Here is a 26849-nt window from a genome sequence, read left to right on the forward strand (position 1 = left end):
TTTGTGTTCTGGTATGCAAGAGATTATGAAGAGAAAGATACAGTTTCTGCCCTTGATTATGTAGGAAAGAATATCACATAGTGAATTCCCAAAGATAGCATTTTTTTTTTAACTTTAACTGGAGCCTATATGTTCTTGTTAAATAGTAAGTATTTACTCATTTATTAATTTAGTTTTTATTTAAAGAGTTGGGGTTGGATACAGTGGTGAGCAAATATAAATACTTAGCCTATGTGGATTTTATAGCTCACGTTCTTTTATGAAGAGTTACTTGAAATTATGAGTGTAAATGATAGGATTAATTGACCTAGTTTCCCTGAGAAAATAATGATGTAAGCTAAAAATCTGAATAGGTTTTATTTGTTATTTAAAGGAATAAGTTCAGGACTAACATTTTAGGGTGGTAAATATTGAAAAGGCATGAACATTCCAGGGAAGTTAATTAAAGCAGGTTTTTTGTTGTTTGGTTTTGGGGCTTTGTTTTGTTGGTTTTTTTGTTGTTGTTTTGTCTATAACAGAGTAAAACAAAGGAGAATGGCCTATGATGAGTCTAGAGAAGAGGTTATAGGGGGCCAGATTATACCAGAGTCCTCATATGCTATGATAAAGATTTTGGGGCCTGGGGAGATAGCTTATCCCCAGTACCGCCAAAAAAAAAAAAAAAAAAAAAAAAAAAAATTTTGGTAAGTATTGTTGATTAATAACAAACCATAATGCAGAGGAATAATTTACTATTGAACCTTGCTCTATGCTCAGGAAAAAAATCTACATTCAAATCATATTTCTGAAAAAAAATAAGGTAAATTTTAAGACAACACCTTTCCCTTTCCCTAGGGCTTTTTCATTTTTTACATTTTTGGTACTGAGGATTTAACCCAGGGACACTACCACTGAACTACTTCCCCATTTAATTTTGTATTTTGAGAGAGGGTCTCATTGAGTTGCTTAGGGCCCACTAGTTGCTGAAGCTGACATTGAACTTGCTGTCCTCCTGTCTCGACCTCCAAAGTCTGGTATTAAAAGCATTTGCAACCGTGTCCAGCTTCTGTATGAACTCTTGAAATCAGATAAGTACTCCAAATTTTTTCCATTGTTTACCTTTATATAAATTTTTGGTTATCTTGCCATTTTCTTTTTTAAAATTCTGTTTGTTTTTAGTTGGGATTATTTTAAATCTTAAATCAATTTGGGGATGAAATTACTATCCTAAAAATATTGAGTGCTTCAGTCCATGGACATGGTACATCTCTTCATTTGTTTTGATCATCTTTGATTTTTTTTTTAAATCAGTGTTTCATTGTTTTTACTCTTTTGTGAGAAATGTATATCTGACCCTGAACAGGAGGATAGCAAGTTTAAAGCCATACTCAGAAATATATTGAGTCCCTAAGCAACTTTCGAGAGACTGTCACAAAATAAAAAGTAAACTGGGCAGCATGGTGGCACAGTCCTGTAATCCCAGTGACTTGGGAGGTTGAGGCAGTAAGATTGCAGGTTCAAAGCCAACCTCAGCAAAAGGGAGATGTTAAGCAGCTCAGTGAGACCCTGTCTCTAAGTAAAATACAAAATAGGGCTGGGGATGTGGCTCAGTGATCAGGTGCCCCTTGAGTTCAATCCCTGGAACGCGCCCCACTTAGTAAAAGGAGCCAGGCATGGTGGCACACATCTGTAATCCCAGCAGCTCTGAAGACTGAAGCCAGAGGATTGAGAATTCAAGCTAGCCTCAGCAATTGAAGTGAGGCCCTAGCACACTTAGCAAGACCCTACCTCATTAAGATAAAAAGGCCTCATGATATGACTCAGTGGTTAAGCACTCCTGGGTTCAATCCCTGGTACCAGGAAAAAAAAAAGTAAAAAGAACTGGGGATGTAGCACTCCTAGATTCAATCCCCAGTGAAAAGGAAGGAAATTGAATTTGAGATTGCTTTTTATAATTGCTAAACTCCTTAAATTCTAGTTGTTTCTGGTTTTTTGATTCCTTGGGTTTTTCTATATAGACAGTCATGTGAGATGTGAGTAGAGAGGGTTCCATTCCAATCTTTTTTTTTTCTCTTGCCTTTTTGCCCTGGCTAGGACCTTTACTGTGATTTTGAATGCACGTGATAAGAGCAGACATTTGCCTTGCCGCTGACATTAGTGAAAATTATGTTTATTCTTTACCTTTCTGTAAAGTCAAAAGGAAAATATAGAATACTTCTGCTCTGTCATTGCTTAGGTCCCCATGTTGTATTGGTCTTTTTGCTTATGTTTATTTTATATGATTTCCATAGAATGGTAAGTAGTAATATTTCTCTTCTTTCTTTCAGCCAGAATTTACTTTCATTTTTCTTGAGATGTTTTTGCTCAACATAGAATTCTATTTTATCAGGCTTTCTTACACACACCCTTTATTTCTATTTTTTTTTTATTTTTTATTTTATTATTTTTACAGACTACATTTTGATCCATTGTACACAAATGGGGTACAACTTTTTGTTTCTGTGGTCACACACACCTTTTAAACATTTAATTGCCTTCTAGCTTCATTGTTTCAGACGTGAGATCTTTTATTCTTATTTTTATCTTTATAATAGTATCTCCCCCACACTTTTATTTTATTAATCACTAGTTTTTAGTAAGTTTATCATTATATGCCTTATTGTTTCATTTATTTTCTATCTTACTTGTTTTTAACTTCAAGTTTATACTTTTTATCAGTTCAGGAAATTTCTTTAGCCAGACTCATTATTTTTCATTGTGAACTTGTTTACTTTGAGTGTTATAACATTGCACGTTCAGGTTTCGTTGTTTGTTCCTTACTTGGTTCTTCGTGTGTTTTTATTTCAGTTGTCAGTTTTCTAGTCCTAGTTTTCTCTAGGATTCCAGGATTCCAGTCGGTTTATGTTATCCCCCAGGTCATTGTTTCTTTTTTTCTTTTTTTTTTTTTTTTTCATGCTTTAAACTTACCTCCTCATATCAGTGTGAGTTTTTTCAATTGTGTTCTCAAATTCACTGATCTTTTCTTCTCCAATGTTTGATTTACTATTAAGCACTCTATACTCAGTTTTCATTTCAGTCTAGGTTTTCCAATTCTCAGTGTTCAGAGAGTATTCTCTCTCTCTCTCTCTTTCATATCCTCTCCCCCCCCCCCCGCCATTATGATACTGGTGATTGAATTATCCTCTAAATTCTTAATCATACTTGTAATAGAATTTAAAGGTCTTTTTCTCTGATTTCTGATAAGATTATTTTCCCCCCGGGTTACATTTTCCTGCATTTTAGCATGTATAGAAATTTTTTATATATACAGGATATTATGAATGTCACATTATTTAGTATGTCTGGGTTTTATTGGTTTCCTTTACATGTTTTCAATTTTATTTTGAGAGCCAAATGCTGGGGATGTAGCTCACTGGGTTCAGTCCCCCTGCATTATGAAAAGTTAAAAAGGTTCTTGAGAGCCAGCTAATTTGGTTGTGGACTAACTTGTATCATTTTTAAATTTGTTTTTAAACGTTGTTAGGACTGACCTTTATTCCAGGGATAATTAATTTATATTATTGTTGTTAACATTGCCTACTAGAATCTCTATTTTGTCTTTCCGTTCTGCCTACTAGAATTTAAGGATCTGTTAACATATGTGAGCTCTAGCTATTGTTCATAGTTTCTGATTTCTTTATTCAGCCATGTGAAATTTCATCCTTTGCATGCAAACTTTAATATATATAGCCATATAATAAAAGAGAGAGATTTCTGAAGTTATTTTCCATAGCTTCAAAATTCCAACTACCTCATTCTCTCTGTACTACTATTTCTCTCTGTTCAACTCATCTATGGCCATTCTCTGCTTGGCCTATACCTACACAGTCATTCTTAGAAAAGCAAGATGGTTATATGACTTACTTCTCCCCCTCCCCCATTTTCTTAGGGATCATAGTGTAACACTGTTATCCCCCAGTGTTTAATAACTATTTTGTAATTTTTCTTCTGTATTTCTGGTAGTTTACCATATTTCTATTAGTTTTTTGTCAGAAGGTTAAATGTGGTATCATTTATTCTAATGTGGCCAGATAAGGAAGTTCCCATCTCCTTTTTATTTTTTAATTGTGATGATTGTTTTTTGAGTAGTCCTTTGCAGAAAAAAATTTTTTCACAAAAAAGTCATCTTTAAACTTCTCTTTCTAGCTTTACAGAAGCACCAGTAGAGATTCCCAGTCCTCCTGAAACCCTAACCAAACCTCCTGAACCTGAAAGTACCTTGCAGCCTGTGCTCTCTCTCATCCCAAGGGAAAAGAAGGCCCCACGTGCCCCAAAGAAGAAGTATCAGAAAGCAGGGCTGTATTCTGACGTTTACAAAACTACAGAGTAAGTAGTAGTAACTGTCAGCTGGCATCCTTTAAATACCTGTTATTCTTCCATGTTTGAAAAAGACACTTTGTCAATCAAAAAACAATATTAATGTATTTATACAAATATTAGTCTCATCTTAACTACCTCAATGTTCACTGTAGTCATTTTACTGTACTTGGTTGTACAGGGTTAATTTTCTCCCCTGATCTCTATATTCTCTCTGCCTTTCTAGATTACGTTGCTGTAGTTTGAATACTAATAATGAAATTCTTTTTTTTTTAATTCTGTTTTCTGATACTGGGGTTTAAACCCAGAAGCATTCTTAATCTCAAAGGAGGTCCGAAACCTTTTTAATTTTTTGAAATAGCATCCTAGTAAATTGTCTAGGCTAGCTTCGTACTTGTTGTCTTCCTGTCTTGGCCTCCCAAATGGCAGAGATTATAGGTGTATGCCACCACATCCAGGTCTAATGGTACCTTTTGTTAATTAAAAATAAAGAAAATGGCACTGAATAACTAAATGACATTAAGAATGATCTACTTTATTTTCAACCATCCTTGCCAGATGAATAAAATGCTCTCCTTATTTTGAAAAACCTCATATGCCCTTGACAAAGTTCAACTTGATAAAAACTACTTTTTAGAGAGTATTAAAGCACCAAAGAGATTTCCATTGTATAGTCAAGTAAGAACTTGTCCATACAGCCTACAATTCCAGCCACCTGGGAGGCTAAGGCAAGAAGATCACAGATTCAAAGCCCACCTTGGCAATATAGCAAGACCCTAAGAAACTAATGGAGACCCAACTCAAAAATAAAAGGGTGAGGATGTGGTTCAGTGGTTAAGTACCCCAGGATTCAGTCACCAGTACCAAAAATAAATAAAATAAGAGTAGTAGTTCACACAGTATAATTGTGTTAGATTTTGGGAGTTCTATAGCAGTTCGACAGCTACAGAAGGTTATTACAGTTAGAACACCATGTAAAAAGGTACATAATGGAATGCAAAGATTTTACATATATTGAAACAACTCAGAACTCAGGATTCCTGCAATGTATTGACCTTGTAGCAGGGCACAGTGGCATAGGCCTTTAATTCCAGCATCTTGGGAGGTTGAGGCCAGAGAATCACAAGTTCAAGGCCAGCCTCAGCAATTCAGGGAGACTCTAAGCAACTTGGCGAGACCGTGTCTCAAAATGAAAAAGGACTGGGAAACTCAATGGTAAAGCACCCCTGGATTAAATCCCCAGTACCATAAAAAGTGGGGAGTCGGGGGGCGACCTCACACTCAGGCCTCACATGGTAGCATACTCTTCTAATCCGTGTGTCAGGAGACTGAGGCAGAAGGATTGGAAGTTTGAGGCTATCCTTAGCAACTTAGCAAGACCCTGTCTTGAAATAAAAAATAAAATGGACTGGGGATGTGGCTCAGTGGTTAAGTACCCTGGTACCGTTAAAAAAAAAAAAAATTAAGATTCAGTACTAATGAGAAAATAGAAATGTACTTTGTAATACATCTAATAAGTCATAATTTTGAAGTAAAATTTTTGCTAGATGTAAAAAGCTAAAACATGTTTATCAAGCCTTCTATTAAAGTTGTAGTTCCATTCTTTTTCTTAATTCTTTTAAAATTACAAGTAAAATACTACTCAAATCGTACTGTAGGGACGGAGAGGTAGTTCTATAGTAGAGTGTTTGTGTAACATGGGTGAGGCCCTTGAGTTTGATACCTAGCACCACAAAAAAAAAAAATAATTAAATAACAACAACAACCAAAAATGGTAATGGTGAAGTGGCTGACAGAAAATAATGGGGTTGAGGATTTAGCTGCGTGGTAGAGTGTTTTACATGTGCAATGCCTGGGTTTAATCCCCAGCATGCCAAAAGAGGGGAAATCATAACTGTGCATTAAAAGATTAGGATCATCAGCCACATTAATGTTTATAAATGTCTCTAGTCAAAGAAAGACTGTATTATCAAATTAAACTGAACTATCCCTTTATTTATGTGAAAATTAACTCTTTGTCTTGCAGAAATAGGAAAAAAGTGACTTATTCTGGAGTATTTTGGGGTTTGTTGTTCTTGTTGTTTTTATTGTAGTTGTTATTTGTTTTTATTGTAGTGAACCCAGGGTCACTCAACCACTGAACCACATCCCTTGCCCTTTTTTTTTTTTTGAGACACAATTTCACTAATTGTGAACTTAAAATCCTTCTACCCTAACCTTCCAAATCGCTGGGATTACAAGTGTGTGCCACCACACCTGGCCCCAGGCCTTTTTATTTTTTATTTTTGAGGCAGGGTCTCACTGAATTGCCAAAGCTGAACTCGAACTTATAATTGTCTTGCCTCAGCCTCCTGGATGACTGGAATTACAAGTGCATACCACCATGCTCAGTTTTCTGTATGCATTCTTAAAAACCATGGAGCCTTTTTTGTTGTTTGTTTGTTTGTTTTTTGTGATCTGGCTCTTTCTTTTTGGTACCAGTTTGTTTAAATTAATAAACTTTAGTTTTTAGAGCAGTTGTAGATTAACAGAAGAATTGAGTAGAACAAAGTTTCTTTATGTCCTCTCTCCCTACACATGCACAACATCCTTCTGTATTACAACACAACGCTTTATTACAGTCAGTGCACTTAACTAGGCATTGTGTCACACACCTGGAATTCCAGGGACTCAGGAGACTGAGACAGAAGGATCACAAGTTCAAAGCCAGTCTCAACAACTTAGTGACTCCCTAAGCAACCACACCGAAACTTTGTTGCAACATACATACATATATAAGGACTGGGGATGCGCTCAGTGGTAAAGCACCCTAGGTTAAATCCTCAGTACCAAAAAGTCAATCAGTCCACTTACACATTGAAACATCATTATCATCTTCAGTCCATAGTTTATATTAGGGTTCACTCTTGGTATTGTACATGCAGTGGGTCTTGACACTTTTGTATTATGATATTTATCAATATTTAATATACAGAATGGTTTTACTGCAGTAAAAATCCTCTGTGCTCTGGCAGGCTATCAGGGGAGAATGTGGTTCGGTCAAAACTTAATCAAAATAGAAGCATGTTGCTAGTTTAAAAGATGAATTAGATAAGGAGATAGTAGAAGTTAGAGCCCCATTTAGGAAGCAGCACACCTTTTTTGGTCTTATAGAATAAAAGAAATGTCAACTAAGGTGACACCCATGGAAGAATGTTGGAAATTGTGGATTCATGAAAATTTTTGACATTAAAATATTAAAATGAAAAGTAATTAAAGACTGATTAGATAATAGGAAATGAAGGTGTCAGGGCTAGTCACTGATACTGTTTTTTTATTGTTGTTTTGGTTTTGGCAGTTCTGGGAATTGATCTTACCTCCTACATGGTAGGTAAGCACTCTTAACACTGAGCTCCATCCCGTGATGCTGTGATGTTAAATTACAGAATACTACTTATTTTCATGGGAATCATGTAGACATATGGAAACATGTAATCCTTATAGTAAGGATATGTCATAATTTAATATGTAATCATGAATAATGTTTATACAGTTATCATATCCTCAAAATAATATGTATCTTTGAAGATACAACAAAATCATGGTATCATCTTACATTTGATACATCATTTTAGGTCTCCTAAGTGTTTCAATATTCATTTAATCTATGGGAATGGTAAAACAGGTAAAAACAAAAAAGTTTCAGGATGCACCTAAACTTACTGAAATTGTTGATACAGACACTGCCATAACCTTCAGTGTTTAGACATCGTAGCACTATTGTCTTACTACTAAATTGTGATGTCTCAGAGACTTAGGGTTGTTTATTAAAATTCCTTTCTTGCACATAATTTGGAACCAGAATATGGTTCATTTTCCTCTGAAATACTTTAGACATATGCTAGATTCAAATGCAGTTTAAATGCAACAGTGTAGACTGGGATGAATACTGATCACATCATTTTCTGTATATAATAGATTTGTGTACTTTTAATTAATGAACTATTTTTTAGTGTAGGTTTAGATTGAAAGCTAAATTGAGTGGGAGTTTGCTCATACCTGTTTTCCTGACACATGAACAACCTCCTCATTATGAACTTTCTTCACTGTCACAGTGTTACATTTGTTAAAATCTGTAAACCCAACCAGGCACAGTGGCGCATGCCTGTAATCCCAGCAGCTTGGGAGACTGAGGCAGGAGGATCAAAAGTTCAAAGCTAGCCTTAGCAACTTAGCCAGGTCCTAAGCAACTCAGTGAGACCCTGTCTCTGAATAAAATATGAAATAGGGCTCAGAATATTGCTCAGTGGTCTAGTGCCCCTGAATTCAATCCTGGTTCCCCCCCACAAAATCAGTAAACTATATTGATACATCATAATCACTCAAACTTACTGTTTCCACTAGGATTTACTCTTAGAGTTGTACATTCTATGGGTTTTGACAAATGTGTATCAGTGACATATATCCACCATTGTAGTATCATACAGAAGAGTTTTACTGCCTTAATATATCTTCTGCCTCTTTTGTCTCTACCCAATCTCCAATGCCTGGCAACCATTGATCCTTAACATTGCCTGGCTCCATAATGTTACCTGTTCTGGAATGTCTTATGGCTGGAATCATAGTATGTAGCTTTTTCAGATTGGCTTATTTCAGTTTCTCCATGTCTTCTTGTAAGGCTTGATAGCTCTTTTTTTTAACTGCTGAATATTTCATTATCTGGGTATACCGCAGTTTGTCCTTCACCTACTAAAGGACATCTTGGTTGCATCCATGTTTTGACAGTTGGAAATAAAACTGTTATAAATATACATGCACAGCTTTTGTGTGGATGGTAAATACCATTTACCATTTTGGTAAATACCAAGAAGTGCATTGCAGGATCAGATATTAGGAGTATGTTTAGTTTTGTAAAAAACCCACCAAACTGTTTTCCAAGAGACTTGCACTCCCGATAGCAATTGGTGAGAATTTCTATTGCTCTACAATCTCACCAGCATTTCTTTTTTTTTTTTTTTTTTTTTTTTTGCGGTGCTGGGGATTGAACCCAGGGCCTTGTGCTTGCGAGGCAAGCACTCTACCAACTGAGCTATATCCCCAGCCCACCAGCATTTCTTGTGTTTTGGTTTTGGCCACACTAGTAACTGTGTAGTGGCATCTCATTATTTTTTTTTTTTTTAATTGTAAACAAATGGGATACGGCATCTCATTATTTTAATTCACTATATCCTTGGTTGCTATCTGTGTCATCATCTTTTTTGTTGTTGTTGTTGATTTATGTTTTTCTGTCATTTTTTGCTTTTTCTTCTTTGTGGTAGTAGGGATTGAACACAGGCACTTTACCACTGAGCTATATCCCCAACCCTTTTTACTTTTTATTTTGAGACATAGTCTAAGTTGCTAAGGCTGTCCTCACACTTTTGATCCTTCAGTAAAATAACAAACCTATGTGACCATGCCCAGCTCTGTCTTTGTTGAGTTATTTGTTCAGGTCCTTTGCCCTTTTTTTCATGAGATTTGTTACCTTTTTCTGGATCTTTGAATCGCTATATAAATTTTACAGGTTGTCAACATCCGAAAGTGACTTGCCAAGATTTTGACTGGGATTGTGTTTACATAAAGGGAAGACTGTATTATTGAGAATGAACATCTTTATGATACTGATTATTTCTGTTCATGAACATGGGATATCTCTTCTAAGGATATCAGAAAACAAACTCACTTTCTTTTGTTATGTGTTCACAATGCAGACGTCTCTCTGACTTCTGGTCAACAAAATGCATGGGGATTTATCCCTGCCTGGAAATCCTACAGATCTTCACTGGTTACCAGCTGGGTACCCTCAAATTCAATTCATCTCTGACACTGTTTGCCAGGAGATAGAGTCTAATCCCACAGATTGAGAATTCAGTTCCAGAAGAGAGAGACAGAGACAGACACATACACACAACTTGAGCTGCTAATTACAAGCCCTACATTGTTTTACCTACATTTCTGACAAACTGGCTATTAATCAGGTTTTTGACAGTTCCCTCCTTGGGTCCTATTTAATTGGCTAGCATGACTGAGAGAACTCGGGAAATCACACATATTTATCACTATTATAAAAGATATACTAAGGCTCTAGGTGAAATGAGATATAGGACATGTATGTGGAAAGAGGCACAGAACCTTCATGCCATTTCAGGATGTGCCACCTTCCCATAACCTCCATGTGTTCTGTTATATAGGAGCTCTCCAGATTTAGTTGTTTTGTTTTTAGGAAGACTTCATTACATTGGCATGATTAATTCAATCATGGGCCATTGATGGTCAACTTAACCTGCCCTGTCCCTACCATGAACATTGAGTGGGTGAGCTAAAAGTCCCAACACTCTAATCTTGTCTTGCTTCATCCTGTGACCTCATCCTAAAGCTCCCTAGGGGCTGCCAGCCATCAGTCAGCTCAATACCATATAAAAGAAACACTTATCCCTCTGGCAGTTTCATGGGTTTTAGGAGTTGTACATTTGCCAGGAAACTGGAACCAAGATTAAATACATCACATCTTCCCATTTATTTAGTTCCTTGATTTTTTTTTTTTTTTTTTTAATTTTGTTTTTTGTTTTAAACAAATCAGATGGTGTTGGGGATTGAACTCGGGACTTCACACATGCTAAGCAAGCACTCTACCACTGAGTTATATCCCTAGCACCCAGTACTTTTATATGTTTTATCAGAGTTCTGTTGGTTTGTTTGTTTTGAGTATAGGGGATTGAACTCAGGAGCACTTGACCACTGAGCCACATCCCCAGCCTAATTTTGTGTTTTATTTAGATACAGGATCTCACTGAGTTGCTGAGCGCCTTGCTTCTGCTTAGACTGGCTTTGAACTTGTGATTGTCCTGCCTCAGCCTCCCAAGCTGCTGGGATTATAGCCCTGCACCCCCTGTGCCCAGCAGAGTTCTATAGCATTTGTCATAGGATCTTGAACACACTTGATTTGTACAAACTTCATTTTTGTGATCACTAATGTACTGATTTATGTACTAAAATTTTCAAAATTGTATCATAAAGGCCCTTGTGATACAGGCTTAATTACCAGCCTGCAGCTGTATTGGGAGATGATGGAATTATTAAGTGGGGTCTAGTGGAAGCAAGTTAGGACATTGAGGACTGCACCCAAGAAGGGCATATTGAAACCGTAGGCCTTGTTCTCTCTACTTCCTGGCCATCATGAGTTAAGCCAGGTCTTCACCACAGGAACAGGGCCAAGAGTGACCATGGACTAAAACCTCTGAAACTGGACCAAAATAAATTTTTCCTCCTTATAAATTACTTATTTCAAGTATTTTTTCCACCTCATGAGAATACTGACTTGCATGCTTTCCTATGCTTCTCTTGAAGCAAAATCACAATATGAAAATTTTAAAACTAGAAATGGCCTCAATTCTTCTACACCTAATCCTTCATTTTTGATAGTTGGGAAAACTGAAGCCAATAAGATATTAACTGATTTACTGAAAATATACAGTTCATTTTTGTCAAAACCAGAATTAGGCCGTAGTGGTACATGTCTATAATCTCACCTATTTGGGACATTGAGGCTGAAAGATTACCAAATTCAAGGCTAGCCTGAGCAACTTGAAGAGACTTCATCTCAAACTTTAAAATAAGGCCTAGTATGTGCAAGACCAGCACCAAAAGCAATACAGCAAAAATATGTTACATTGTTGTGCATGGCATTAACAGCACCCTGCATCATTGTGCATTGTGCATTTTCTTGTGTGAACCTCATAGAATATAATTACATAATCTTGGATACTATGTACAATTAGACCGTGAGGTACAGCCTTTTGCCCATAGGATCAAGAGAAACAACATGATGAGATCAAGTCAAGCATAAGAAAATGATGCAAACAAGAGAGGCATTTTAACATGAGATACATGTGAAAGCTGCCAGCATAACATGGCATGTTGTTTTACTGTAAGCTTTTTTACTTTAATAAGAAAAAGTGTACTCTATAAAAAGATTTTAGCCAAGCACAGTGATACATACCTGTAATCCCAGCAGTTTGGGAGGCTGAGACAAGAGGATCACAAGTTCAAAGTCAGATGCATCAAATTATCAAGGCCCTAAGCAGCTCATACTTTATATACTTTATAGACAGGGTCTATAAAGTATGGTTAAGTGCCTCTGGGTTCAATCCCTGGTTTGGATAAAGAGGGAAAAAAAAAAAAAAGATTTAAAGTAGAGTATGGTAAAAATATGAACTTTTTCTTTTTCTTGGTACTGAGAATTGAATCCAGGGGTGCTTTGCTACTGAACTCCAATCCCAGCCCTTTATTTTTTATTTTGCAACAGAGTCTTGCTAAGTTGCTGAGAGTCTCACTGAGTTAATGAAGCTGTCCTCAAATGTGTGTGATCTTTTGCCTCAGCTGCCTGATATTTTATTTACCAGAGTTCTTGGAAACAATATCCCAAGGATAGTAAAGGATCTGATGTATCCTATTTTTCTAGCCTTAGCTCCATTCACAGGCCTTATTTATTCCTTGAGCTTAACATCTGATCACTTCCCCACTTTCTTCAACCTATCCTTTTCTCTTGGTTTTTATCTTAGGTGGTGGGTCTACAGAGTATGCATTCCCTCTTCCCTCTTGCCAAAATCCCATTCATCCTTTCAGACCTTAATTTAAGATCTGAAAGTAGCCTTAGTTTCTTTTAGTTGCAATTACTTTTATGTTCCTTTTGGTTTTTGTAGAACTTAATGGCTCATTATAGAAAGTAGTATTAAGAGTTTTATCTTGTGGGTCATTCTTGTAATCCCAGCAACTTGGGAGGCTGAGGCAGGAGGATCACAAGCTCAAAGCCAACCTCAGCAAAAGTGAGTTGCTAAGCAACTCAGTGAGGCCCTGTCTCTAAATAAAATACAAAGTAGGACTGGGGATGTGGCTCAGTGGTGAAGTGCCCCTGAATTCAATCCCTGGTAACAAAAAAAAAAAGTTTTATCATATTGTAGTATGTTATCTAGGCATTTGTATTCATGGTTTTCTTCCACCAAACTATGTGCTTTTATTGTCCAGGATATTGCTTTGTGCAACTTGTATGTGCATGCCCTATAGGGTCTAGCAGCATCTTTTAGATAGTAAGAGAAGGGCTAGGGAGATAGCTCAGTCGGTAGAGTGCTTGCCTTGCAAGCACGAGGCCCTGGGTTCGATCCCCAGCACCGCAAAATAAATAAATAAATATTAAGAGTATCAACTGCCCGAATTCCTAAAACATAATATGTGATTTTAAATCTTAGAAGAAATTTAAATGCTAACAACAGCATCAGCCCTCTCACTCTGTAATAGATCATTTTTATATTCACCCAAGATGGAGTAAATGCCACATTTTTTCTTTGTATTTTTATATTTTATGTGTATACACACACACATTTATGTACATGTATATATGTGTCCCAAACAGTAATTCTTTGATCACCATTTATTGCATTATCAGTTATGTTTGTACTCTCCTTTGCCAGTAACAATAAGCTTTTATATATATGTTCTCACTTGACTCCATTATATTGGATTTAAGTGCATCTGTGTCATAATCCTGCCTCTTTTGGATTCAAATTATAACAATCTTACAAATTTTTTATACCTTTATTTTACTTCATTATTTTTTTTAAAGTGGATCTTTTATAATAATTTTATTTTATTTAGGTGTTTTTTTTTTTTTGGTATGTGGTCCTGAGAATCGAACCCAGTGCCTCACACATGCTGGGCAAGTGCTCTGGCACTGAGGCTCAACCCCAGCCCTACAAATAAATATATATATATATATATTTTTTTTTTTTTTTTAAACTATGGTTTATTATGTATTGTATTGTTTTGTTTTTGTGGCTACTAGTAATTTTAATCCAGGGCATCTTACCCCGCTGAGTTACATCTTCAGCCCTTTTTATGTTTTATTTTCATACAGGGTCTTATAAAGTTGTTGAAGCGGACCTCAAACTTGTGAACCTTCTATCTCAGCCTCCCAAGTCACTGAGATTACAGGCGTGTACCACTAGGCTCGAGTATTTTTATTGTGTTTTCCCCTCAAGCAGTTTTTGAACTCTTCAGATAATTTTTCCTTGCCATTCAGTATGATTTTGGTCCTATCTTTCCTATAATTAATAAGTACAAAAGAAAATTGTACTGTTTTTTTGTTTTTTTTTTTTTTAGATGTCGATAGACCTTTATTTTATTCACTTATTTATATTTGGTGCTGAGGATTGAATCCAGAACCTCACACATGCTAGGCAAGTGCTGTACCACTGAGCCACAACCTCAGCCCCGAAAATTGTACTTCTTTAAACATCAATTTAAATAATTGTTACCAAAGGAAATTAATTTATTGTTAAAAATCATTTAATATTTTATTAAAACATATCATATGTTGATAGGAGTGTACCTCAGTTGAAAGAGCACTTACCTAGTATGGTGAGACCCCTCAGTTCAATCTTCACCAAAAAAATTTAAAAAGACATATTTATTATCTGTTATTATGAATCATCCATGATAAATTTAAGATTGCAATATTGTTCAGAAACTTTTGGCTGAACACAGTAGCACTCACGTGTAGTCGCAGTTACTCGAGACTGAGACAGAAGAATCACTTGGGCCTTGTTTAAAAAAAAAAAAAATTGTGTACCTTCCAACCAAATTTATCAATTGCTGATTTTCATTTTCTTCCTTTTTTCACCTTGTGTGTGCATTCACACACACATACACACAGGCACTTTTTTATGTCATTTGATTAAAAAATTATAGGCACATTAACCTATTTATTACTCATAAATATTTCAGTGTGCATTTCCTAAGAATAGTGGCATTTTTATAATTTATTTATTTATGTATTTATTTATTTATTTATTTATTTGCAGTGCTGGGAATTGAACCCAGGGCCTTATTGCTCACAAGGCAAGCACTCTACCAATTGAGCTATATACCCAGCCCAATAGTGGCATTTTTAATAGAAACATAGTATAAACATTAAATTCAGAATGTTAAACATACTACCATACTATTACCTAATACACAGTCCCATAATCAGATTTTGCTAATTGTCTCATAAATGTCCATTACATGGTGTGATTTGTGATTATGCATTGTATTTAACTGTCATGTCCCTTTGTTCATCTTTAATTTGTGTGATTTGGGGGTTGTTTTGTTTTGTACCAGGTATTAAACCCAGGGGTATTAAACCCATTAACCACTGAACCACATCCCCCGTCGTCTTTTTCGTTTTTTTGTTTTGAGATTGGGTCTCACTAAGTTATTGAACCTGACCTTAAACTTGAAATACTCCTGCCTCAGCCTCACCAAGTCACTGGAATTACAGTCATGAGCTACTATGTTTAGCCTTCTCCTTTAATTTGGAATAACACTTCACTTTATCTTTTATATATTAACTTTTTTTTAAGAGTACATGCTGAGCAGTTGTTTTATGGGGGTTCCTTAAATTTGAGTTTGTATGGAATCTTCGTGAATAAGTGCTGCATTTTGGGTGGTAATGTCACTGAAATGTTGTTTTCCTTTTTGTTTGTGTTGTTTTCTTTAATGAGGAAACACATGATATCGTTGTGTCATTAGTGATGATAACTTTGTCATGTCTTAGCCCACCACATTGTAATGTTACAGTTTTGCTAAATAATAAATAATATTTCGGGAGATACTTAGAAACTATGTAAACATTTGGTTCCTTTTCAGACTTTTACCCAATAGTATCAGCATCTGTTATAGATTTGTATCTAAATCAATAACTATTGTAATAGTTTTCAAAAGATATTTTTAAAATATTTTTAGTTATAGATGGACACAATACCTTTATTTTAGTTATTTATTTTTATGTTGTGTTGAGAATCAAACCCAGCGCCTCACACATGCTAGGCAAACACTCTACAACTAAGCCACAATCCTAAGCCTCAAATGAATATTTTTCACTGGGTCATTTTCTACATCTGTTAAATAGCATCCTGATACAAAGTACAGTTTTTTCTTCACTCTCACTTATTATCAGTATGAGCTCTTAGATTCCTAATTTATTTAATAGACTGTAATCCATTACTGTCTTTATTCATTTTCATGGTCAAGTTGTCCTAGGTGCATCTAGTGGCAGCCCATTTAAGTCCCACCTTTTCTTTCTTTTCTTCTTTTAAACCCTTAACTTTCTGGCATTCCTTAAGAAAATAAAATCACAATTGATATATAAGAGGAATGGATATTTTGGTTGAAGATTTGTGATTAAGTAGGTATGGCAAAATTCTGACTATAGAAATCAGGTAGTGGTTATAAGCATTTTTTCGTACAATTATTTTAAACTTTATGTCTGAAATTGTTGACACAAAAGGGGAAGAAATAAAGTCAGTAGAAATTTGGAGGACTATTTTGTATATATCTTGTAGGGTTGAACAAATAAGTAAATAATATCAGTTCTTTTGTCAGCCAGAACTCTCTTTATTGAAACTCAATATAGGACAGGGGTTAAATGAAGAATAGTCATATGGCATTGGATTAGACTTATAAGTATAGATGTATGTGCTCCTCATAAGTGAATTTTACATATTGGTTCATTTACATATTAATTCATTTATCATTGAGTGATAATTTTCTCTAGTTCTGTTAGCTGAAAGAGTCTAGATACCATGACTCCCACTATCAACAAATCTATATACAGATACTGGTTTCTAAATATCATTTTTCATTAAATAGAATCTCAGCTCCTTGAAGAAATAAATAATTTAGGTTTGATGAAGAAAAGCACAAGATGAGCCTGGGGATATTACTCACTGAGAGAACACTCTCCCACCCTGTGTAGGGCCCTGGTTTCAGTCCCCAGTGCAGCAGAAGGACAGAGAGTAGATGATAAGCCTAAACCATCCTATCCATACCTATTTTATTGCAAGTTAGTACTGAAATAATATTTGACTGAAATTGAAAATAGCTAAAGATCATCCATAAGTTCAGGTAAATTTGTTCCTTTGCAACAACTCCTATAACATATTATTCACTGACTTCTGTTGCATGGGTTTTGTATCTCTATAAGTAATCATAAATATGGCTAGGAAAATTTGGGGATATATGTGGCATTATAACAAGTATCATGTTTCATATCTCTGTTATCCAATATTTATATTTATGAATTTGCCATTCATATCCCATGTTGAGCTGGTACACGTCTGTAATCCCAGTGGTACACGTCTGTAATCCCAGTGACTCAGGAGGCTGAGGCAGGAGGATTGCAAGTTCCAAGCCAAACCTCAGTGAGATCCTATCTCTAAATAAAATATAAAATAGAGTTGGAGATTTGGCTCAGTGGTCAAGTGCCCCTGAGTTCAATCCACGGTACCAAAAAATTCCATGTTGAATCTTCATTAATTTTGTCTTTAAAAATGGAAAGACTTCCATTTCATTTTGTTTTAAAGTTCTCATGAATTTTGTATTTGGCTAATGTAACAGATTATGGAATTCTAAGCATTCTGATCTGTGAGGTTGTTTCCAAGTTGTTCCTCACCTATAAACAATGTTTGGTAGTAGTACATTAGTGTTTGGTCATAATCAACAACAAAAAAGGAAAAGCCGCTCAATGAAAAGTTCATCTTTCTTAAAGGAAGGCTACAGACAAAGTAAAAGATTTAAAATGCTAATTGCAAAATAAGTTTCTAAGAGACATGACTTTAAAGAAGAACTTTTCAGGAAGGTGCTATGGCACACTCCTGTAATTCCAGCTTCTTATAAGAGAATCACAAGCTTGATTCTCTTTCAGCAACTTGCTAAAACCCTATATCAAAATGAAAAATAAACCAGGCATAGTGGTGCATGTCTATAATCCCATCAGCTTGGGAGGCTGAGGCAAGAGAATTGAAAGTTTAACGCCAGCCTCAGCAACTTTAGCAAGGTTCTAAGCAATTTAGAGACCCTACCTCAAAATTTAAAAAGAAATAAAAAAGGGGTTGGAGCTGTAGCTCATTGGTAGAGCACTTGCCTGGCATGTGTGAGGCCCTGGGTTTGATCCTCATCACCACATAAAAATAAATAAAATAAAGGTATCATGTCCCTCTACAACAAAAAAATATTTTTAAATAAAAGAAATAAAAAGGGCTGGGGTCGTACCTGAGTGGTAAAGTGCCCCTGGATTTAATCCCCATTAAGGAAAGACAAAGGGCTGGGGATGTAACTCATTGATATATGGCCCCTAGGTTCAATCCCCGGTATCCCCCCAAACACACACACAAAGGACTTTTCATACAAAATATATAATGGGTATTTCAGTGAAACACAAGAATGCTAAGTTTACATTTGTCTGTTCTCTGTGGAAATAAGTAATTTTCACACATAATTTTCATATTCACAAAAATCACATCTCTTTAGACATCAGCATTGCAAAAATTAGGACTACTATTCTTAGAGAATCAATAACTTATCCAATATGACTATCGTGTACAAGTATCACTTTCACTTTTATAGCCCCTTTTCATATTTGTTTATGTCTCCACCTTTAAGGTGGAGATTTTACCACATTAATTTCTTTAATCTTTTGATTCACAATCACTAATTTTCTATTTATTTCACCATTTATGTATATTATGTTTAATATTAGTATACAAAGATTTGTTGGTGATATGGTTGCTAAAACTAGAGAAATGTGCTTCTAAGATTTCAGAATCAACTTTAGTTTGGAAATCTTTATAAAAGGTTAAAATGTACTTTGGTTGTGTTAAGAAATATTTTATTACCCTGATGAATTTTCCTATCATAATTAAGAACCAAACCAGGTGTGGTGTTAAATGCCTGTAATCCCAGTGACTCTAGAGGCTGAGACAGGAAGGTAACAAGTTCAAGACCAACCTCAGCAACCTTAGCAAGGCCCTGAGCAACTTAGTGAGACCCTGCCTCAAAATTTTAAAACAAAAAAAATTTTAAAGGGCTAGGCATATGGCTCAGTAGTTAAGTGCCCCTGGGTTCAATCCCTGGTAGGAAAAAAAAAAAAAAAAAAAGAACCAAAAGCTTCCCAATTTAACCCTGTCAAGTTTCACAGGGAGGTCATAAGAAAATCCTTTCTCAAAAGTCCCCTGAGCAAGGTAGCTCACACCTGTAATCCCAGTGGCTTGGGAGACTGAGGCAGGAGGATCACAAATTCAAAGCCAGCCTCAGCAACTTAGTGAGGCCCTAAGCAACTCAGTGAGAGGAAATACAAAATAGGACTGGGAATGTGACTCAGTGGTTTAGCACTCCTGAATTCATTCCCCAGTATCAAAAAAAAAAAGAAAGAAAGAAAGAAAAAGAAAATAAGGTTTGGGGATATAGCTTAGTGGTTAAGTTCCCCTGGGTTCAATTCCCAGTACCCCACCCCCACAAAAAAATATCCCCTGATTCTGATTTTTCAAGAGATGACATTATTTGCTGCCCCTAAGTTGTGGAATTTAATAAACTTTAGACAGATAACAGTTTCATTTTGGGGGAAGACTTTATAGATATTATTTTCCCTTATAAACTGGACTTTTCCCCCCTATAATAGTGATCTTGTTATACATAATTAAGTGGGATTCTTCATGGTTACAAATTTGATTTTTCTAATTATATACTTTTTAAAGCCTGTATAGTTACCTACATGGTCATAAAAAATAAAAGACATAAAAGGTAATTTGCATTTATAAATGTATTTTTGAATAATTTCTAAGTAGACCAGTGAATATACATATATATATATATATATATATATATCTTGTTTTCATAGACTAACATAATGTTTTCCCGAGTATCTGTAGGATTATAATCTTTTTTTTTTTCCCCCTCAACTTTGGTCAGTTGAACAATAGCCCCCTTAAGAGAGTATTTCATTCCAGTTTGTGAAATCAGCCTATCAACTTAGAAGATTGTAGAAAAATTAAGATGAAAGAAAAGGAATTTATCATGTACTCATTTAAAATGGAACATTTATTATTTAAGTCAGTTTGTAATCAGTTCTTATTTTGCTTGTCTTGGGTTTAGTAGACTATTTTCACAAAGGCACATTCCTACTCTGAGAGAGTCATGAGTCCTGGAATTCTAATTGTTTTTTACACTCTGGCAAGTGTCTGTTCCAGGTGACAATGTTAGGGAAATCTATACCCATTAAGTTAGTAATATCAGTAAAAATACATGCTAACAGTCCCTTTGATGTGGCCTTTTCCAGAGTCTTTTTTTGCTTATAAATGGAACCTTTGGACAATTGTATAAACAAATTTTTTAAAAAAACATTAGATGATAAACATAAATGATGGGGCTGGGGTTGTAGCTCAGTGATAGAGCATTTACATAGCATGTATAAGGCCCTAAGTTCAGTCCACAACACCACTAAATAAATAAATAAATAGTAAATACTTTGGTTACCTTATTGTTATAGTGAATGGAATTGGAGTTATTTATACTATTTATAAATATTTAACCAAAAATTGTACTGAAGATAAAAACATTATGAAAAGTGAAGGCATTGACAAATTTGTATAGTTTTTGTGCTTGTCCAGTTGAAGAACATTTGCGTGCTTTTCTCCAACCTTAAAAAGTACATAACAGTTCAGTGTATTCAGATTAATACAATTTAAATTATATTTAATCAACCTACAGAACTTGAATGTACTCAATTTTTTTTTTTTTTTTTTTTTGGTTGGGGAAAGATAGTAGAAGTGGAACCAAAGGGCTTTACCACTGAGCTACATCACCAGTCCTTTTTATTTTTTGTTTTGAGACAGAGTTTCACTAAGTTGCTGGGGCTGGCCTGGAACTCACCATCCTCCTGCCTCACCCTCCCAAGTTGCTGGAATTAACAAGTGTGCACCAGTGTATTTGTCTTGAACTTCCTTTTGATTTGCAACCTCTGATAGTGTAGGTTTGCTAAACAGGACAGCTCATAGAATGGTGATATGTTTGTTTTAAAATCTGGTGTGGGGCTGGAGTTGTAGCTCAGTGGTAGAGCCCTTGCCTAGCACATTTTAGGTCCTGGGTTTGATCCTTAGCACCACATGAAAATGAGTAAATAAAGGTGTGATGTCCATTGACAACTAAAAAAATAAATTTTTAAAAATCTGGTGTGTTCAACAAAAGAAACCCTTCTTTTATAAGGTATGGGAGCAAGGCTTAGTGTTTTTCAGCAGCTATCTGGAAAATTCCAAAGTTCAAGTATAGAAGAAATCTTAACTGGGTCCTCTTATTAGAGATAATGAGATTTGAACATAAGGGATGAATACCTAGAGCCAAGAAATGGTAATAGACAATACTGCCAATGAACATATTGTAACAACAGTTATTAGAAACCTTACCTTTATTTATTTATTTACTTGTTTATTTATTTATTTATCATGGGGGGTGGGAGGACTTGAGTTACCAGGGATTGAACTTAGGGACACTCAACCACCAAACCACATCCCCAGCCCTATTTTATATTTTATTTTAAAGACAGGGTCTCACTGAGTTGCTTAGCGTCTTGCTTTTGCTAAGGCCGGCTTTGAACTTGTGATTCTCCTGCCTCAGCCTCCCTAACTGCTGGGTTTATGTACATGTACCACTGCACCTGACTCATTTTTTTTCCCTTAAATATGTATATGCCTTTTCTCCTCTTTGGTGAGTTGGCCTGTTTAGATTAGATAATCTGATATTACACCCAAAGGATATATTATTAAAACAATGGCTGTGGATATGGTTCTTTGGTAAAACATTTGCCTAGCATTCATGAGACACTGGGTTCGATCCAGCATTGCAAGAGAGAGACAGACTTAACTCAAACTTTCTTTCAAAGAAAAAAAGTTGGACAAAAGTACTGAATGAGTTACATTACCAAAAAAATATCAAAAAACCAATCTATCTTTCTTTCTTTTCTTTTCTTTTCTTTTTTTTTTTTTTGGTAGCAGGGATTGAACCCAGGGACACTTAACCACTGAGCCACATCCTTAGACCTTTTCATTTTTTACTTTGAGACTGGGTGTCACTTGTGTTGCTGAGTCTTGTGCAGAATCTACATCCTCCTGCCTCAGCCTCCCAAGTCTGTGGCATGCACTACCAGACCCAGCAAATTCTCTCCTTTTGATAAGAAAAGCAAAAGGTTTTTTAAATTTACACATATGTGCCTAAAACAAGTAGTTTCATTTTTACAACTTTAACCACAAGTCATTTATAGTCTGTCTAAAATGGCTACTCCTCATTCCAAGTTTTCCCCATGTGATTTGAATTAATAGTTGCACATAAACACTGTACCCCAGAAAATGCTTAGTTTTCAGTCTCCAGTACAAACCACCAAATTAAAAAAGGCAGCTATGTCCTTTATCTTAATCATCCATCAACAGAAACCACATATTCTAAGCTATTTTTTAAAATAAATCTAGATGGGGTGGCACACACCTATAATCCCAGCTACTGGGGAGGCAGAGTCAGGAGGATCACAAATTTGAGACCATTAGCAATTTAGTGAGATTCTTACTATCTTAGCAATACCCAGAATAATAAAAAAGTACTGGTGGTATAGCTCAGTGGTAAAGTCCCTCTAGGGTCAATGCCCAGTACCAAAATAGAGGAAAAAAGAATATTTTACCACTATTTCTCAGCACTCAGAACAAGACCTGAATGAGTGCTAAGTAATATGGACTAGACTTGTTTATCTTAAAGTCAGTATGGTATTGCTAGGAATGTAGCTCAGAGATAATAGCCTCTCCCACCATGTGAGAAGCTATAAGCTTAATTCCTAGTACTGCCAAGAAATAAAGTTTTTAAAGGCAGTTTATAATTTAGCCATAGAAAAATAACGTGTTAGCTTGGACTAACTTAAGCCACTGTAGAATCATAATAGAACCGAATAGGTGGTGACCATCTGTAATCCCAGCTACTTGGGAAACAGACAGAAGGATCAAAAGTTCAAAGACAGCCTGGACAATTTAGCAAGAAACCTCTCTTAAAACAAAATTTTAAAAGGGCTGCGGATGTACCTCTGTTTAAGAGCATTTGCACCAGTGCCTGGGCTCAATCCCTATTATCACCAAAATTATCAAAATAAACTAAATCATACGTGAGTTCTCTTTATTCCTCTTATTTTTTGGCAATGCTAAGGACTGACCCCCACATTCTTGTGCATGCTAGGCAAGTGCACTAACCCTGAGCTATACCCCCAACTGATACTCCCTTTGTATTTCTTTTTCTCATTTGCTTCTTTCTTCCTTCCTTTCATATATTTATGAAATCTCTTGAGATTTGATTTCATACTAAACATTAGGAAACAAACTAGTAGGATGAATAGAAGACAAACCTATGGGACATGGTGGAATAAGAGAATAGTATATAAAAGCTAGCAAGAAACTACAATTTTAATCTCCGATCTCCTTACCAAGTACTAAAATTAAGGCAAATCACTTAGACTATTTCTAATGCTCTTAAGCTAGAGCCAGAATTACCTTTTAATTGTTTCATAGTACTGATATAAATGATAATTCATAAAAGTTCTTTGTAGACTATAAATTAATCAAATAATAGTAATTATTATAATTAGATCTGAAGTTTGGATTCCTTCTGAAAAACTGTTGGAGAATATTTAAGAGCCTTTTTCTTCTTATGGTAGTTCCAGAAATAAAACTGTTTAAAAGTATATGAAAGCACTGGGCATGGTGGTCCATGCCTATATTTCTAAAGACTCACTGAGGCAGAAGGATCGTAAATTCCAGGCCAGCCTCAGCAACTTAGCAAGGTCCTAAGCAACTTAGCCAGACTCTGTCTGAAAATAAAAACTAAAAAGGGATGGCATTGTAGGTGGCTCATAGTGAAGCACCCCTGGGTTCAAACCCCAGTATAAAAAAAAAATGTATGAAAGTACTTAATACCCTTTTGCCAAATAGCACATTTAAGATCCAAATCACCATTAGAATAAATACTCTTGATAAGTGATGTGTTTATATTTGACCATAGGAAGAAATTTCATTGCCTTTGACTGTTTCCTGTTCTTTTCTGATCACAGCCCAAAGAGCCGATTGATCCAATTAAAGAAAGAGAAGCTAGAGTACACTCCAGGAGAACATGAATATGGATTATTCCCAGCCCCCATTCATGTTGGTGAGTAGTAAGACCACACAATATATTGCTGAGTCAAAAGGGTATTTCTTGAATTTGAAGGATGCATCTTTGTCGTCTTCGTTTTTATTTCTTTATCTCTAGTGGATTCAGGCTCTTTACTGTTTAATTTATACTTACTCTGAAGAATTCTGCACATTATTTGATAGTCAAGGAGTCAAAATGGCATAAATTTTATACAGTCATCGTTGTACCCATCTGTAATCCTAGTAGCTTGGGAGCCTGAGACAGTAGGATCTCAAGTTCAAGGCCAGCCTCGGCAACCTAGCAAGCCTGTCTCAGAAAACAAGGGGTGAGGATATGGTTTAACAGTAGAATGTCACTGGATTCAGTCCTTAGTAAACACACACAATAAAAAAAAAAGTTCAGAACCAACCTATCTCAAAAACAAAGTTCAGAACCAACCCTAATTCAAAAAAAAAAAAAAAGAAAAGAAAAAAAAATTTATATATATATATATGGCTCAGTAATTAGGTACACCTGGGTTTTATCCCCAGTACCAAAAAAAGAGGGCTCACTTCTTTTCCTCATCATCAGTCTACTTGAAAACAAGCCAAGTTTTATCTTTTTGTTTTTTGAAAAAGCATCAAGCCAGGCATGGTGGTACATACCTGTAATTCCAGTGACTCAGGAGACTGAGGCAAGAGGATTATAAGTTCAAGACCAGCCTTAGTGAGACCCTAAGCAACTTAGTGAGACCCTGTCTCAAAATAAAAAATAAAAAGGATTGGAGATGTTGACTCAGTGTTAAAGCATCCCTGAGTTCAATCCCTAGTACGAAAAAAAAAAGGGGGGGGGAAACATCAAGACTTCACTTAGTATTTGGGTGCTAGTAACATTTACAACCCTATTATTGAGCTTACCAAATAAGTTAAAATTATCTAAAGTTCTGCTTGATTTCTCTCATTCTTCAACTCCCTCATCCAGTCTATCTCAAAATTCTGTTATTGCCTTCCTTGGAGTATCTCCTATTTCTGTACAAATTACATTGCCATCCCTCAAGTCTTTACCAACATTATCTTTTCTTTGGTCTGCTACAGGAACCTTCTGTCTCAATCCGTTTTGTTTTAACAGAATACTTGAGCCTGAGGGACTTAAAAGTTTTATTAGTTCACAGTACTGGAGATCTAATAGCATAATGCTGACATCTACTTAGCTTCCAGTAAGGACCTCCCAACTGTTGATATCACATAGCAGAAATATATACAAAAGGGATTAAAACACTAGGTGTAATCTTGCTTTTTAACAACCTTATGTTCTGGTAACTAATTCAGTCCCATGAGACTCATCTGTCGCCCTTGAAACCTTACCCAGTCTATCAAAAAAGACATTAATCTATCCTTGAGAATAGAGCCCCTATGACCTAATTATCTTGTAAAGGTCTCACCACTTCTCAACACTGTGACATTGGGTATCAGATTTCAGCTTGAGTTTTGATAGGTACAAACCATAGCAACTTCTAAGGAATCTGTCCACTTCTATTCCTGAGATCAACCCACTCTCCACTTAGAAGAAAAAAATGATTTTCTTACTTAACTAGAACATGCTTGAAATCTTATTAAGTGGCTTACTTTCAGAATAAAATAAAATCCTTTACTATGACTTTTCCGAGTGGTTTTTTTCCTTGCTCTACCACTTTTCTCCATCTATCTGTTCCCATCTCTGCCTTACTTACAATATTACGTCATACTGCTCTTCTTTCATTTCCTAGAAGTATCAACCTTTTATCCACCAGAGGATCATTATGCTTACTGTTCCCATTGCCTGCTGGTAAGGTGGCACACACCTGTAACCCCAGCATCTTGGGAGACTGAGGCAGGAGGATTGTGAGTTCAAAGTCAGCCTCAGCAGTTTAACGAGGTCCTCAGCAATTTAGCAAGACCCTGTCTCCAGAGAAATAAATAAAAAGAGCTACATCACGTAGCTCAGTAGGTAAGTGCCTGGCACCAAAAAAACAAAACAAAACTATTTCCATTGCCTGAAAAGCTCTTCAGACTCCTTTCATGGTTGAGTTCTTCTCATCTTACAAAAATGAGATTAATGCCATTATCAGCTTAAATATCATTTTCTTCAAAGTAATTTTTTGATTGCCTCCCCAATAGAATGTCCCTCCCTTTATTCTAGATCACAGCACCCAATTTATTTCTTTCCGTAGTCTTTATTATTTGTTGGCACTCTTGTTCATAAGATTATAAAATCCAAGTGTTCAGGATCATTGTCTTTCTTATTCTACTTTGATTTCCCAGTGCCTGGTACATAATAGAAGATTAACAAATATTTATTGTACTAATAAAAGGAAGAAAAATTAGGATATTTTATTCTATGTAGATGACAAGTTTTTTCTCACTTTAATTTTTTTTTTTTTTCAAACAAAATTGCCTTTAAAGAAGCTTATTAAATACAAAATTGGAGCCAAGAGCAACTTATTTGTGTAGTAG

At 35.6% G+C, this 26849-nt stretch overlaps 1 protein-coding gene across 4 annotated transcripts in view; it reads left to right on the plus strand.

Moving 5' to 3' along the window:
• Positions 1-26849, plus strand: part of Ash1l (ASH1 like histone lysine methyltransferase) — a 199000-nt gene that overhangs the window by 101879 nt on the left and 70272 nt on the right. For 3 of the 4 annotated variants that reach the window (XM_047567330.1, XM_047567313.1, XM_047567322.1), the window contains exons 6-7: positions 4165-4344; positions 24299-24393. In XM_047567330.1, the coding sequence (XP_047423286.1) occupies positions 4165-4344; positions 24299-24393 (275 nt within the window). The remainder of the gene's footprint in view (positions 1-4164; positions 4345-24298; positions 24394-26849) is intronic. The other variant, XM_047567337.1, reaches the window with a different exon arrangement.

This window comes from Sciurus carolinensis, chromosome 1, assembly GCF_902686445.1.
Source record: "Sciurus carolinensis chromosome 1, mSciCar1.2, whole genome shotgun sequence".
Lineage (NCBI taxonomy): Eukaryota > Metazoa > Chordata > Mammalia > Rodentia > Sciuridae > Sciurus > Sciurus carolinensis.